At 40.2% G+C, this 16,959-nt stretch overlaps 2 protein-coding genes across 2 annotated transcripts in view; both read left to right on the top strand.

Moving 5' to 3' along the window:
* LOC128514789 (zinc finger protein 501-like) overlaps positions 1 to 16,959 on the top strand; it is a 66,120-nt gene that overhangs the window by 27,709 nt on the left and 21,452 nt on the right. The gene's annotated exons all lie outside the window — the stretch shown is intronic.
* On the top strand, positions 5,914 to 12,732 carry LOC128514802 (zinc finger protein 79-like). The gene is made up of 5 exons (XM_053488680.1): positions 5,914 to 5,998; positions 6,173 to 6,296; positions 6,418 to 6,544; positions 6,705 to 6,820; positions 10,546 to 12,732. The coding sequence occupies exon 5, from the start codon at positions 10,932 to 10,934 to the stop codon at positions 11,859 to 11,861; it is 930 nt and encodes a 309-aa protein (XP_053344655.1). The 5' UTR covers positions 5,914 to 5,998; positions 6,173 to 6,296; positions 6,418 to 6,544; positions 6,705 to 6,820; positions 10,546 to 10,931; the 3' UTR covers positions 11,862 to 12,732.

Below are 16,959 nucleotides of genomic sequence, written 5' to 3'. Positions count from 1 at the left end.
CATGTCACAGCATGTCAATCGAATTTAAGTTCGGACTTTGTCTAGTCTGTTCCAAAACCATTTTTTTTTAGCCATTTAGAGGTAATGGCTCATATGTATCGGCTCACTGTTAAACATAACCCAAATGTGCGTGAGCTTAAGGTCATAAACTGATGGCCAGACATTCTCTTTCATGATTATCTGGTAGAGTGCAGAAATCATGATTCCATTAAAGGTTTTTGTATCAGCGTTTAAATTACATAGCTTTTTCATTTATACAATAATAATGTTAATAGCAACTAGTTTTTCCATCTTCATACTATTTGGCCTCGCCTTTTTCTGTGTTTTTAGAAGAATGCGCAAGTTTCTTCGTCTAAAAACAACAAACGGAATTCAGCTTCAAACAACTAAAATCCGATTCAGGTACGATATAATGGATAATATTCAGCTTGTTCAGTGTGTAGAGTGCAGGATGTTTAGACATTCCTCCTCCGTCGTTAGTGGTAATTTTATTTGTGATAGGTGTGTGTTAGTGAGCACTCTGACGGAGAAGATATCAGCTTTAGAGGAGCGCATCCAGACTTTACATTTACATTTAAATCTAATTACATTTAAATTTACATCTTATCCAGAGCGACTTACAAAAGGTGCTTTAATGTTTACAACATTGGATACATACTTACACTGGGTTAACTAGGTTAATAACTAAGTACCATTAGTCCAACACATCTGAAGTTTTTTCGTTTTTTTTTTTTTTTTGGGGGGGGGGGTTTAGTCCAAGTACTGGAGAAACAGATGAGTCTTGAGTCGTCGTTTAAAGATAGTCAAAGTATCTGATGTACGGACATCTAGAGGAAGTTCATTCCACCACCTAGGTGCCAGAACAGAAAAGAGCCTGGATGAATGCCGCCCTCGATCCCTGAGAGATGGTGGGATGAGGCGAGCAGTGCTGGAGGATCGGAGGGAACGTGGTGCAGTGCGTGGTGTAATTAGCGCAGAGAGGTAAGTGGGTGCTGGGCCATTTTTAGCTTTGTAGGCAAGCATCAGTGTTTTGAATTTGATGCGGGCAGCTACAGGAAGCCAGTGCAGGGAGCGGAGGAGTGGGGTGGTGTGGGAGAACTTGGGAAGGTTAAAAACGAGTCGTGCTGCTGCATTCTGGATCAGTTGCAGAGGACGAATCGTGGACAAAGGCAGGCCTGCCAGGAGTGAGTTGCAGTAGTTGCACTACTTTAGAGAGGGTTAGAGAGTGTGAGAGCAGCGTTATTCATGTAGCGGACAGTCTGGGTGCCGCAGGCGGAGATAACCAGCCCCCGACTCCGGCATTAGAGCCCTCACAGTGAGGCGAGTGGGTGACGACAGAGGTTAGTAAGAATAACTTTATAGAGGTGTTTAAATTAGTGAAGGCGATGTCCGATGAAGTAATATGCTCTGGTCCCATCCCAATGAGACGTGGCGAGATAGCTTACAGCAGGTTATGGTCGCTGAACCGCTGGATGTCCAGGTGGTGCTCCGAAAACAACGTGGGCTTCATAGATAATTGAAAGACCTTTGAGGGCAAAACTGGCCTTTTAGGGCAGGACGGTGTCGGGAAGGTGCTGATCTCATTTCTTGTAGTATAGCTCATAGTCTTAGAAGAGGCCTAGTTAATCGGTGACAATCCAGAGCCCAGGCCAGGGAGCAGACAGACAGGCTAAACCAACCGTCTGCTAGCTGCATAGAGTCGTCACTCAGGGTTCATCATATTGAGACTGTGTCTGTTCCCTGAGCTAAGCAAAAATGTAAAAAGATTCAGAATGTCTGTTTTAATAATTTAATTAACATAAAGACCACAAACTTAGATCACACTTAATGCGCAGCCGGCACCTCTGATCTGAAGCTAGGACTGTTAAATATTAGATCTCTCGCATCTAAAGCAGTTATAGTTAATGAAATTATCACAGATCAGAAATTTGATATACTCTGTTTAACAGAAACCTGGATTAAACAGGACGAGTATGTAGCTCTAAATGAAGCTAGTCCTCCTGGATACAGCTACATACACCAGCCTCGGTTAACTGGTAGAGGAGGAGGCGTCGCAGTTATTCACAATGATAATTTGACTATTGTACAAAAACACGGACACAATTTTTATTTATTTAAAATTCTTTATAGTAACATAAGTGTATTTAACTATATTAAGTCAGCTTAGTCGATTCCTTTAATTGTCATTTACAGACCTCCAGGGCCGTACTCTGAATTTCTTAGTGAATTTGCAGATTTCCTCTCAAACCTAGTCGTTTCTGTAGACAAAGTGTTAATTGCTGGAGATTTTAATATTCATTTTGAGAATCCAAAAGACCCTCTGAGAACTGCATTTATGTCCATACTGGACTCGGTGGGAGTAAATCAGTGTGTAGTAGGACCCACTCATAAAGCAGGTCACACTTTAGATTCAATAATATTATTCGGATTAAGTATAAGAAATTTATTCACAATTCCACTATCTGAAGTTATCTCAGATCACTATCTTGTCTCAATTTAAGTGTGTCACAGTAATAATGTACACACAGCGCCGCGCTACCGTATAAAACGTACATTCACATCAACTACCAAACAGAGTTTTATCAGTAATCTCTTTTATTTATCTTAATAATAAAATTGTAAATATTAGGCATAAAATTGAGGCTTTAAAACCGAACAATGTAATTGATGCAGATGTTAATCTAGCCATGTCAGATCAGAACCTAAAATACTTTACTCTCCTTGAAGAGAATGAACTAATTTCACTCATCTCTTCTGCAAATTCATCAACCTGTATATTAGATCCTGTACCGACACATTTTCTTAAACAGATAGTACCAGCAATAATAGAACCCCTGTTGAGAATAATTAATTCTTCACTCAGCATTGGATATGTTCCAAAATCTTTTAAATTAGCAGTTATCAAACCAATAATTAAGAACCCTGACCTCGATCCCTGTCAGCTGTCCAATTACAGGCCAATATGACAGTCTCAGTGTTTAAGTCCAGGCTAAAAATCTATTTATTTAGCCAAGCATTTTTATAAATAGATTAGCCTTAGGTAAAGGAGCAGATCTGGGGGACTCATGGACGTAGAGTATTATGGTGAACTGATATGTTTGGATGCTGTCTTCCTCACTCTCATTGATCACTCAGGTTTGCTGACGGTGAGGTGATTGTTTGCTTTACATCTCAGGAAGCCCTCATGTTTGTGTTTCCCTCTGGCTCCTCCCTTTTAGTTATGCTGTCATAGTTAGTCCTGCCGGAGTCTCTGCTTGCACTCTACAGTTAATATACATTCACATTATACATTGTGTGACTGTGACCATACCTAACTGCCATCTCTCCTCTTCTTCTCTTTCTCCCCCTCTTTCTCTTTCCTCTCTCCCCCTGTCTCCCCCTTTCACTCTTTCTCTCTCTCTGTCGAGCTACACATGTCGTTCCTGAGCTGCCAGTGATCCAGACTCCCTCTGCCCTCCGGACCTGTCTGACCCATCCTGGTGTCCCGCTTCTGGTTGGAGATCTCGTCACATGGATGCCCCGTGTGTCTCTTTGGGATGCGTCTGGTGTCTGGGGATGATTCTCTCTACCTAGAAGATGGTTCTGGCCTCGACTGGTGTTGGCAGCTGTTTCTCTGGGGACTTGACAGTTTGATAGTTCATGACTGGAACTTCTTACAAGTCTACCTGGGTCTTCAATAACTACCTGGACTCCATATTAACATCAATTAACATCAGCTATTATAGCTGACATGCCTGCCACCTAACACACTGTATAAATGCAGATCATTTACTGATTTCTGTTTCTCTCAAATGAGGATGGGCTGTTGAGTCTGGTTCCTCTCAAGGTTTCTTCCTATTACCATCTCAGGTTTTCTTCTCAGGAGTTTTTCCTTGCCACTGTCGCCCTCGGCTTGCTCACCAGGGACAAACTGACCATTTTGATTCATACAAATTCACATTTCATACAAACTTAAATAATTCTTTTGATTGTGTAAAGCTGCAATGACAATTGCTAAAAGCGCTATACAAATAAAATTGAATTGAATTGAATAAAAAGCTAACCCGAGAAAGGTGCATAGCTGCGACACATTTATCGGTTCGGGACAATTCTGTACCGCAGCGATTTTCGCTGGATTGGTAGCAATCCCTTGGGCACTAATTATGTGCCCCAGAAAAACGGTCTCTTGCCACAACAGCTGGCACTTCTTGGGATTAGGCCGCAAGTTCGCCCGCCGGATAGCCAGAAATACCTCTCGTAGGTTAGCTAGCATGCCTTCAAACTCCTTCCTGTGCACCAGCAAATCATCCAGGTAGACCACACAACGGCTGCAAGAGATATCTGCCAGCAGTTAATCCATCAACTATTCAAAGGTAGCTGGAGCATTACATAGGCTGAAAGGCATGCGCTGAAATTGCCATAGCCCTTGCCTGATCAAGAACACAGTTTTAGGGTGTGATGGAGTCAGTCACTCAATAACCACCAATTCAGCCTAAACATGAACCAGAGCACACTCAACAGGTCACACACTCTAACACAGCAACCTGGCCGAAGCCACTAACCCAAACACCCTTCCCCAACAGGGTGAACACACAGCAACTCCTCCCGCAAGGCATGATGGTCGCCAGCCGAAGCCCCGCCTACGCCACAATATGTATACATGTATGTATATTACACAATATGTAACATTAAACCCTACTTTAACGCACAACAGAGGAAGAGAATTCGCACGTTTAGCCCAAGTTACGGTCAATCAGTGGATCAGTGAAGCAAAGAGAACATCAAATCATTTGGCAGTTTATACTGTAGAAATGATAGGAATGCTTTTGGCATTACAGTGGGCAGAGGGGAAAAACTTTGACAAGGTTTTAATTTGTTCAGACTCCGCTTCAGTTTTAAAGAGCTTGAGATCCTTTAAATCTACTCATCAAGATATTCTTTTTAATATCCTACACATATATTCAAGAATTGTTCAAAAAGGCACATCAATCAGTTTCATGTGGGTTCCAGCACACGTAGGGATAAGGGGAAATGAAGAAGTGGACAAATTAGCAAAACAAACTTTACAGAAAGAAACAATAGAGATACAAATGCCATTAAGCAAATCAGAGATTAAGGTTTTAATATGGAGTAAAGTGGTTGAAGAATGGCAAGTAAAGTGGAATAATGAAATAAAGGGTGGATTCCTTTACAGTTTAATAAACAAGGTAAATCAAAACATAAAGTATATAGGTAAATCAAGGAAAGAAGAGGTTATCTTCAACAGAATAGTATTAGGGCACACAAATTTAAATAGCACACTTAAAATAACAGGGAAACAACCAAATGGACTGTGATCACTGCAATGTTGAAGAAACAATAACTCATGTATTCCTTGTTTGTAGGAAGTATGAACAAGAAAGAGAAACAATGATGAAGGAAATAAGAAAGAACATAAATCAGGAGGTGGATCTTAAGGTTTTAATAAAATGGGCGAGTGAAGTAAATAGTAAAATCTTCTTCAATTTTATTAAAGAAACGGGTCTGATAAATAGAATGTGAGACTGTTCCACACTCCGGAGCAGAAGGTGGAGGTAATGCACCTATTAAAGTTGGTGTCAGCCGCCGTTAAAAACCAACGAGAAGAAGAAGAAGAGAATTCGCGCGTGATGTTTGTCCTGAGTTTTCTCACTGAGGTAATTATTTACTTTAAATATTCCTGACTGGGTTTATTAACAGATGTGTTTGACTTAAAAACATAAACCTGATATTGTGGTAATATATTTGAGAGAGTTCACTACAGTGTACTTTAAACCCTGAGCTAAGTTAAACTAACTGAAGTGTGTGTATGAATTCTCTATGAAGTGTGTGTGTGTGTGTGTGTGTGTGTGTTTACAATGGGTTCTGGTGTTTGATCAGATCCTCCTTTTCCAGAAACACGACCCTTTAGACCTCAGAAGACCTTATAATGGAATCAGCAGAGGTTGGACTGTGTTCCTCTAAAACACCTCCATGCACTCCTGGTCCTGCTGGCTCACAGGTAACCATTAATCATATGTGTGGAATTAAACTCATATCTTTAATATGAAGAGATTCACCTTCTTCTCTTAATCAGCTTATTAAAGTTATCATTTCCTCAGTGAGTGACAGATCGATGTGAGATGATGATTTTCTTTTGTAAGTAAGTATTATTATTGTTTTTTTTTCTCGTTAGCTTTGTGGGGACGTGCAGACAGAAACTTGTCAGGCTTCAGGTGGAGCCTCTGTGGAACACATCACCCCTGTGGACCTTCAGAAGAATGTAAAGAAGGAAGAAAGTGAAGATGAAGACTACCTCTGTAAGTCAGCAGAACACATTACAGTCCAATCTGTCGTTCAGTAATCATTTGTAGTCTAAACCTAATTCATGAATCAACTGCATCACTGACTTATTACATTTTATTTTTGTATCATGTTTAGGATATGCCATGATTTAAATTTAAATCAATTTCAGCTGAAGCTCTGTCAGACTCTGTGGGACACATCACACCTGTGGACCAACAGAATCAAGTAAAAAAGGAAGAACCTAAAGAAGAAGAGACGTTCTGTAAGACCGCATGATTTATTACTGTCTAGACTGGCCTTAATAACTTACTGTAATATTAACTGGATATTTGTTTTCAACACTTGGTTCCTCACTATTTTATGTTGTTTGTCATAGTTGTACTTAAGCTGAAAGTATTTAAAGATATATTGTGGGATTTCAGGTGGTAGAACATCAAACTCCGTGGAAAATATAGATGAACAGAACGAAGGATTTAAAATAAAGTATATAAAAAAGGAAGATTCTGAAGATGAAGATTACCTCTGTACAGCAATAAAAGTAACACCGACACTGTAACACTCATACACATTACTGTGTGGTATAATGGACTGATATTGACATTTATGTTTTCTTTGCTTGATGCAGCCCAAATAATTTTATCCTTTTGAAATATCCACTTTTTTGGCCAGGCAGTGTATATTACTCAACTGTTACACATTAATTTTCATCAACAAACCGAGCCCTGCCGTACCTTTTGCCCTGTCCACAGTGAATGTACTTTGATGCACACTCCGACAAACAGTTGAGTGAACAACAGAATAGAGTTTTCGTGTTTCCTCCGAACCATGTAATACCAGCCAACCTCTCTTTTTTTTTTTTTTTTTTTTTTAAACTGCTCGCTCACACACTGTTGGAGGCGGTGTAACGCACTCGGGGGACAGCGTCATCCGCTTCCTCTGTGTGCACGAGGATGGTGTAGAGCCGTGATTAATGCCGGAGCACTAAATACCTCTCATCCCTTCCCGCTGAGAGAGCTCGGCCAATTTAGCTCTCTCGAGACCTCCGGCTGTAAGAGGTTACAACATCACCCATGACCGAACCAGCGATCTCCGGGTTGATAGGGCGAGCACTGTACCACTGCACCACTCGGAGGCCCCTACACTCAATTTGTTTTTCTTTGTCTAATCCCAGCAGTTTGCAAACCTCGCCTAATGCCATGCTAAATACCGTGTGTGATGTGACTTAGCATGGGTAGTGTTATCCAAGGAGAAGTATTTTACGTTTAGGAGCCAATGGTACTTAATAATTTATATTAATTTGAAGTCCTGCCCACAATGTACGTCCAGAGTTATAATTATATCGTTCCCTCTCATCATCTACTGTACAATTTCTAAAGCCTTTTTACAAGGGGTAAGGAACAGAATTACCCTCCCTTTATATAAATCAGGTTTTGTTGCTTTGTAGCCTGAAAAGGCAACATCCTTGCTTTTCTTTCATCCAGCTGCATTTACTCAGTGCAACTTTTGACATCCAATTGAAAATAAAACACCAACATGTCAGGGGAAAAAAAAACAATCAGTAATTTTGTAAAAAAAAAAAAAAAAAACTTACCCCTCCTAAAACTAATAAGTATTTCTTTGTCTAATCCCAGCAGTTTGTAAACCTCACCCAATTCCATGCTAAATACCATGTGTAATTTAGCAGTTTACACAGACTTGGACTCAATAAGGTAAAGCAATGTATAAGAACATTTACCTTTTTCTCCTTCAACCACTGTGTGCTCAGTATTTCTTTTTGTTTTGGGTTATTTTCATGTTGAAAGGTAAGCTTTCTTCAGTTCAATTAAATTTTATTTGTATAATGCTTTTAGCAATGGTCATTTGTCGCAAAGCAGCTTTCCAGTGGAAAGGAAATCAAAGGAAAATTATGGAATTATGTATGAAATGTGAGAAAGAGTGTGTGAATCAAAGTGATCAGATTGTATCTGATGGCAAAGAAAATCTCCCTGAGGTAGCAATAGGAAGAAACCTTGAGAGGAACCAGACAACCAAACTTCATGGTAAAGTGAAGTCCCTAGTCACCAGACAGGGCGTCCATGTGACGAAATCACCAACCAGAAACGGGGCACCAGAATGAGTCTGACAGGTCTCGAGAGCAAAGGGGGCTGGATCACTGGCAGCTATGGAGCAGCACTCCACCGTCAATAAACCTGAGTGATAAATGAAAGTGGGGAAGACGGTATCTGAACATACCAGTTCACCATAATATATTAAATAAATATATAAAAAATTTCAAATTAATATCTTATTTGTCACATTCACAGTCATACACAGTACGATATGCAGTGAAATGCATAAAGGATGAATGCGTCCTGTAAGGCGGCCACAGATTGGTCCGTACATCGTGACCTCCCTCTGGACGGGAACTTCCTGTTTAAGCCCTTGTTTATATTTTGCCATGGGGCAGATGGTGGCATGGTCGGATTTCCCAAACGGTTGATGAGATTGTGCCTTGTAGCCGTCCTTGACTGTAATGTAGCCGTAGTCCAGTGTCCTCTCTCCCCTGATGGGGCAGGTGATGTGCTGAAAAAGTTCGGCGCTGCGCGTTTGAGGTTGGCAATGTTAAACTTCTCCGCCACAATAAGTCCCGGTGTCTGGTGCTGTGTAAGTGCCTCATGCAGCTCGCTTAACGCAGTGACCGTGTCCGCTTGTGGTGAAATATAAATGGCGACTATGACCGATGTGAACTTCCGAGGATGGTAAAAAGGACGACACAAGACGTCGTGACGGCAGCCAACCTCACCAGCGCCATCTTAGATAGTTAATACTCTTTGACCACGAGTCTCCCAGAACTGATTCTTTACCTAAGGAAAATCAAAAAGCTTGGCTAAATAAATAAGACTGTGTCTGAGCCCCAAACATTAATTGGAAGGTTATTCCATAGCTGGGGAGTTGTAAGAAAAGGTTCCACCATTGCTGTAGATTTCATAATACGGGGTACTGAGCAGCAGCATGACCCTTTGATCTGAGTAGGCATGGTGGATTGTAAGAGCCTAGCAGTTCACATAGCAAGACCATTTAATGCTTTATGGGTCAAAAGTAGCATTTTAAAATCAATATGAAATTTCACTGTGAGCCCATGCAGTGACACAAGCGAAGAGATGCTGATCAGGAGTCATTTACTATTTTAACAATTGCGGTCTCTTTGCTGTGATGAGGCTTAAGTTCTGACTGATACAGGTTGAGTATGACAATTAACATAGCTGCTGCGGTAATATCTTTTCCAGGATCATCCTCCCATTGACAACTTTCTGACATTCCTCAAGAATTCCTCAAGACAGTATTTTGCCCCATCCAATTTTCTTACATCCTAACAAGTGCTCCAATCCTTGCTGCTGAGAAACACTTCATAACAGGACATTACCACCTCCATGCTTTACTGTTGAAATGGTGTTATTTGGATGGTAAGCTGTATAGTTTTTTCGCCAGAAATATCGTTTCGTGTTATGGCCACATAATTAAATTTTAGTCTCATCTGACCACCTGTGTTTTTGTGTAGTCTTGACTGCATGTGACCTTTTTTAAGGGGTGGCTTTTTATTGCAACCCTCCCATACAAGCCAGGTTTGTAGAGAATTTGAGATATTGCCCACTCTTTGCCATAAATTTATGCAAATGCTTCAGAATTGCCGTAGGCCTCTTTATAATCTCTCTGATTAGTTTCCTCATGGCTCTTTCACTTAGTTTGGAGTGACGTCCTGATCCAGGGAGAGTCTGTGTTGTACCAAATATCTTCTACTTCTTAATAATAGACTAACTTGTGCTTCTGGTCAGTGATAAAACCTTTGAAACCTTTTTGTATCCATCTCTTGACTCGTGCACAAATTTAACCTGGAGACCTTCTCACAGTGCCTTGCCTTGTTTGCTTCAGTTGCATCTCCAGGGAGTGAAATGCTTCAAAGTCAAATGTGTGCTTTATATGCCATTAAGAAGGTGATTAGCTTTACTTGATTAAGTACTAAATTAAGTATTTTTTTATTAGTGAATTGTTTTTTTTTTTCCTGACATGTTAAAAAAAAAAAAAAAACTTTACTCGGATGTTAAAGGTTCTACTGAGTAAATACAACTGGGTAAAACAAAAACTGCCTTTATTTCGGCTACAAAGCAACAAAATGTGATTTCATCACATGGCTGGGTAATTATTTTTTATACCCACTGTATATTAATTTTTCTTTATTTTCTCTTTTTATGAATAATACTAATACTTGAAACTTTTCTTCTTTAGAAGTGAGGGATTGCCAGGTACAAGTCTTCTGCTGCCCATGGTGTTCATATTCCTATACTTCTCAAATTTACCTTCAAAAACACATCAGAAGATGCCACAATGAGGAACATAAGAGACTGCTACAGTCAGAAGAGTTAAAAGACAAGAACCATATCACCACCATAAGCTCTATTATTCAGGAATCCACCACTGTTACTCTCAACAGTAAGACCTTTAATAACCAAGTGCAGAAAGAAGTCTATTCCTGCTCTCTGTGTGGGAAGAGTTTTATTCGACAGCGTAATCTCCAGCTACATCAGCGCACTCACAGTCGACCAAAGCCGTATCAGTGCACAGAGTGTGGAAAGAGCTTTAATAAACAGGTACATCTCAGGACACACCTGCATATGCACAGAAAACCAAAACCCCATCAGTGCTCGTACTGTAAAAAGATGTTTATGTATAAAAGCAAACTTATCGTACATCGACGGATTCACACTGGGGATGAACCATATCACTGCTCACAGTGTGGAAAGAGATTTAATCAAAAGCACAGTTTTCAGCGACACCAGCACATTCATCTAGGTAAGAAACATCAGTGCTCACAGTGTGGGAAGATGCTTACAACAACAAGAAGTCTAAAAGAACACTTTCGTATTCACGCAGGAGAAAAGCCCCATCACTGCACACAGTGTGAGAAGAGTTTTAACCAGCCAAATGCTTTAAAAGTACACTTGCGTATTCACACAGGAGAAAAGCCCTACCAGTGCTCACAGTGTGGAAAGATGTTTGCAACAAGAGGTAACCTAAAAATACATCAGTGGACTCATGGCGGAGACAAACCATTTCAGTGTTCGTACTGTAGAAAGTTGTTTATATTTAAATCTAATCTCATTATACATCAGCGCATTCACACTGGAGAAAAGCCATATCAGTGCTCAGATTGTGGAAAGCGTTTTAGTCAACAAGGCACTTTTCAAGAACACCAGCACACTCATTTAGGAGAGACACCATATCCATGCTCACAGTGTGGGAACAAGTTTACAAGAAAAAGTAGTCTAAAAGTCCATCAGCGTATCCACAATGGAGATAAGCCACATCGGTGTTTACAGTGTGGGAAGAGTTTTAATAGGCTGTATATTCTCAAAAGACACATGCATATTCACACAGGAGAAAAGCCTTTTTCGTGCTCACAGTGTGGGAAGAATTTTAATAACAAGCGTAATCTCGTAAGCCACATGCATACTCATACAGCAGAAAAGCCCTACCACTGTTCACAGTGTGGTAAGGGTTTTACTCGACCAAGTTATCTTCAGCGTCACCAGTGCACTAATTGAGGAGAAAAGTTGCTGCTTGTTTGTGGGATCAGTCAGTCTTTCTCACTCTAGTTTTCAGTAAGTGAAAAGCATCCTATATCGGGTTGAGATCAGTTGACTGACTTGGCCAATGAAGAATATCCTATTTCTTTGCCTCAGGTAGCTTTCACTGTATGTTTTGAGTCATTATTCATCTGCAGTATGAAATGGTGCATCAGTTTTGCAGCATTTTGTTGGATCTAAGGAGTGTGTGAGCCTTAAACACTTGAATTGTCCTGCTACTTTTATCAACAGTCAGGTCATCAATAAATCCCAGGGACTTGGTTCTACCGGCAGCCATACATGCTTATGCCATATTACTGCCTCCACCATGTTTGACAGATGATGTGTAGCTTTGGACCTCTTCATAAAGCTGTCTTTAGGCTTTGAAAATGGCACATCTTTACATACCTCCTTATAAGCTTTCTTGACTTGACGACGTTGAAAGGGTTTTTCACCATTTCTAGTCATCATTAGTCATTAGGCCATTTTCTGACACTGACAGTTAATTATTTCTTTTAAGAATGTTCTTTTGCTGGTTGTATAGGCCACTCCCAATGTTTTTTCTATCTCTGATTTTTTTTTTTCAGTCGAATGATTGCCTCCTTTACTTGCATGGAGACTTTTTCGGACCTCATCTTTGATTTGAGTTTGAGAGAACAACCACCAAATGCAAATGTAACTCAGACCCACCACCAAGCCTGTTATCTGCTTGAGTAGTCATGGAGTAAAAAGGGAACAGTACACACCTGGCAATGCAACTACTTGTCATCTGTTTATTTAATTATTTATGAGTTCCCAGAAATGTGTGTATAAAAGTGTCTGTAATTCCTGCATGGTTAATGCTACACTATTTCCAGACTCCTTGCATTAAAACTGAAAGGTTTAACTTCACAGTGTTTCATCTCAAGTTTAGTGTGGTGATGTAATGAGACCAAATGCCAAAAAACTTATCTTTGTTCCCGATTTATGGGACTAACTCTACCTAGCTGGTGCAGGTGTTAACTCTCTGGGCTAGGCATGACAAGAGCACAAAGATCCCCTGTTGTTACCCCACTGAGCTATTACTGCGCTTTAATCTTTCCTGCTTTTACTTCTTGTATAGAAAAAAAAGTCTGCTTTGCTGGTTTGCTTTTCTAGTTTGCTTTTCTAGCTCTACTGCATCTGGAGGACACACAGGTAAAGTAAAGTTCTGTGAAAAATGTATTTGGTTCCTTCCATAATCATTGTTTCTAAATATATGTCAGACTTAAATCATTCAGATGATCAAACAAATTTTAATCTTACACAAGGATAGTCCAAGTAAATACCAAATGCATTTTTTTTTCCATTTTAAAAAGATCATTTTATTTATTAAGGGGAATGCCCAAACCTAACTGCCCCAATGTGAAAAACTAATTGTCCTCTAAACCTAATAACTGCTTGTGCACCCATGGTGACGACAAGTGCAATCAAGCATTTGTGATAACTAACAATGAGTTTCACATTACTGTGGAGGAAATTTGGCCCACTCTTCTAATGCAGAAATGTTTTAATTTAGCCACACTGGAGGTTTTTTTTTTTTACATAAATTGTCTGTTTAAGGTCATGCTACAGCATCTTAGTTGGATTTAAGTTTAGACTTTAACTAAGTCACTTCAAACCCATCGTTTTGTTTTTTTTGTAAGCCATTTCCATCCATGAACCAGGCTTTTCAGGGTCTTTATGATGCATAATGTTAGAGCTACTGCTCTGAAGTCATTCCGGACTTTTCCTTGTCCTTTTTTTAAGGAACTGAAATGAGACCCAGTGTTTTTTATATAACTGGAACCCTTTCCCACTTAAGATCCTCTGGAATACACCACACAGCTGCTCAACACATTCTTTTAGAACCCAGCACTGACACCATCAGGACCAGCAGCCTTCTTCGAAATAATTTTACACAGCTCCTCTTCGACTTGTGATAGAAAGATTGTTTGTCCGGGGTGGTGATGAGGAAAGGTGTGAGATGCAGTCTCTATTGTTTGGAGACAGTGACAATTGCTGATGCTGACCGGGTATGACATATTCTACGATGGTGTGAAGGTGTAGATTGGGTGAAGACATTTCATTGAAAAGAGGGAAAATTAGAATGACCTGAAGGTGGCCTCACAGTAAGTATTGTGTTGTTTACAGGAAGTGGACAGTCTAGGGGAGCTGCTACAATTATCCAGGAGTTCAGTGAACTGACAGAGCAGACTCATTAAACCTATTAAAGAAAGTTGTTTAATTCATACACACTGTCCAAACCACTGCACTAGTGGACTGATCAACCAGTAATACTTCTCATTTGTCTCTAAAATTCTTGCTTATTTCTTTGCTTCATTTTGCTCTCCACATTTTTCCATACCTCTCCTTAGCCTCCTTAATCCTAATCTTAGGGATCTTACTTTGTACTTGCTTCAGCTCCTCCTTGCCCCCAGGATTGAACACGCTCTTCTTCTGTTTAAGAAGTGCCTTCAGTTCAGTGGTGACCCAAGGTTTATTAGTTGCAAAGCAGCAAACAGTCCTTGATGGTACCACATTGTCCAAACAGAAAGTAATATATCCCTCAATGCTCTTGCCTTTTGTTTCACATCAAACATTCCAGTCTATAATATGTAACTACTCCAGATGTCAGCATCTCACCATGGTGCTGGAATGAGAAGACATAAAACTAAACATATCACTTGAAAAATAAGATGCACATTTTGTAACAGTTAAGTTTTTTGTTTAAACTGTTAAAAAAACAGTACAAAAGATCTTAATGATTACAGGGGTCTGGCACTGTTGTCCCACATCAAGACAACGTTCAAACCTCTGACTCTTTATCTCCTTAGACCTCAGGTCAGTCATGCACTCAATCCCCTGCAGTTCGCCTACAGGCAGAAGGTTGGAGTTGGTGTCTTCCATAAAGGGAAAGGTGCTTTGAGAGTCATTTTTTTTTTATTTCTTCTTTGACCAGCCACTGTACATATTTTGTGCAAAAAGAAAAGTTTGTTCACTACAATAGTTTTGTCTTTCGGCTGTTCCCTTTCAGGGGTCGCCACATCAAATCATCTGCCTCCATCAAACCTTATCATCTGCATCCTCTTCTCTCACACCAACTAATTTCATGTCCTCTCTCACTGCATCCATAAATCTCCTCTTTGGTCTTCCTCTAGACCTCCTGCCTGGCAGTTCAAACCTCAGCACCTTCTACCGATATATTCACAATCTCTCCTCTGAACATGTCCAAACAACCTCAATTTGGTCTCTCTGACTTATTATCTCCAAAACATCAAACTGGGGTTGTCCCTCTGATGAACTCATTCTTGATTCTATCCATCCCTGTCACCCCCAAGGAGAAGCTCAACATCTTCAGCTCTGCCTCGTGTCTTTTCTTCAGTGCCATTGTCTCTAAGCCGTAGAGCATTGCTGGCCTCACCACTGTCCTGTAAACCTTTTCTTTCATTCTCGCTGATACTCTTTTATCGCACAACACACCTTACACTTTTCTCCACCCATTCCAACCTGCCTGTACCCGCCTCTTTACCTCTTTTCCACACTCTCTGTTGCTCTGGACTGTTGACTCTAAGTACGTAAAGTCCTGCACCTTCTTTACCCCTGCTCACTGTATCCTCACTGTTCCTCTTGGGTTTCTCTAATTTACACACATGTATTCTGTCTTACTGCGGCTAACCTTCATTCCTCTGCTTTACAGAGCATACCTCCACCTCTGCAAATTTTCTTCCACCTGTTCCCTGCTCTCGCTACAAAGCACAATGTCATCTGCAAACATCATAGTCCATGGAGACTCCTGTCTAACCTCATCTGTCATCCTGCATCACCAGAGCAAACAAAAAGGGGCTTAGAGCTGATCCTTGGTGCAGACCCACCTCCACCTTGAACTCTTTAGTCACACCTACAGCACATCTCACCACTGTCTTGCAGCTCTCATACATGTCCTGCACCACTCTAACATACTTCTCTGCCACTCCAGACTTCCTCATACAATACCACAGCTCCTCTCTCGGCACCCTGTCGTACGCCTTCTCTAAATCTACAAAGACACAATGCAACTCTTTATTACCTTCTCTGTACTTCTCTGCCAGCATCCTCAAACAAATACTGCATCTGATGTACTCTTTCTAGGCATGAAACCATATTGCTGCTCACAAATGCTCACCTCCGTAATTTCCTTTGGGATCATGTAAGTATCTATCTATATCCATCTATCCATCCATCCATCCACTCACCTATCCCAATCAGTGAAAGAAAAACTTTTTTTCTAATACTAAATTTAGTGCTATACCCAAAGCTTGATTTGAGGGGGGATGGAGGAGGATGGCATCCCCCTGTTGAAATCATCCTCCTTACCATCTCCTTTAGATTAATAGTGCTGTGTATTATGTAATCATCTTCAAAATAATAACTGCGATTAGCCAATCAGAATTCAATATTGTAACACAAGCTCACGAGCATGGCCAGGAGAACAGTTCAAGCACAGCTTTTGACATATTTCAAAAAGAAAAGTACCGAAGGTATGATGCATACGCACAAATCCTCTCAGCAGAGATGCAATGAAAATGAAGCATTCAGTTTAAAACGTGAGTCTTTGAAATGACTGACAGCTTTAATGATTATAAAGGACGTGGTCTTTACCCAATCTGTGTAATTTCATTCTGAAAGTAAAGAAGATGTTTGTTTTTTTTTCCGTTAGACTTTGTACCTTTACCTATATGCTTGGGTACAGAAGGGTTAAAAATAGATTTCTAAATGCCATAATAGTACTTTGATGATTTGTGTGTGTGTGTGTGTGTGTGTGTGTGCAAGAAAGCGAGAGAGACACAGAGAGAGCGACTAGTGCATAGTCATACATAACTACAATACCATTAAATTAAATCATATAGATAATCACTAATATTTTGTGGTACTTAAAGAGAAATATAAAAGTGTTATTTTGTTTAGTGACTCTTATTTGGAAACCCCCTTGGGTATATGCAGAACATGGCACAAACATATTATATTATATTAAAAGTTCAACTCGTGTGGTCATTGTAATTTAGTTTTGTTGCATTTTTTACTAAGTTCAGGGAGGTGT

Source organism: Clarias gariepinus, chromosome 27 (genome assembly GCF_024256425.1).
Source record: "Clarias gariepinus isolate MV-2021 ecotype Netherlands chromosome 27, CGAR_prim_01v2, whole genome shotgun sequence".
NCBI lineage: Eukaryota > Metazoa > Chordata > Actinopteri > Siluriformes > Clariidae > Clarias > Clarias gariepinus.
This window is presented reverse-complemented; position numbering and strand designations above follow the sequence as displayed.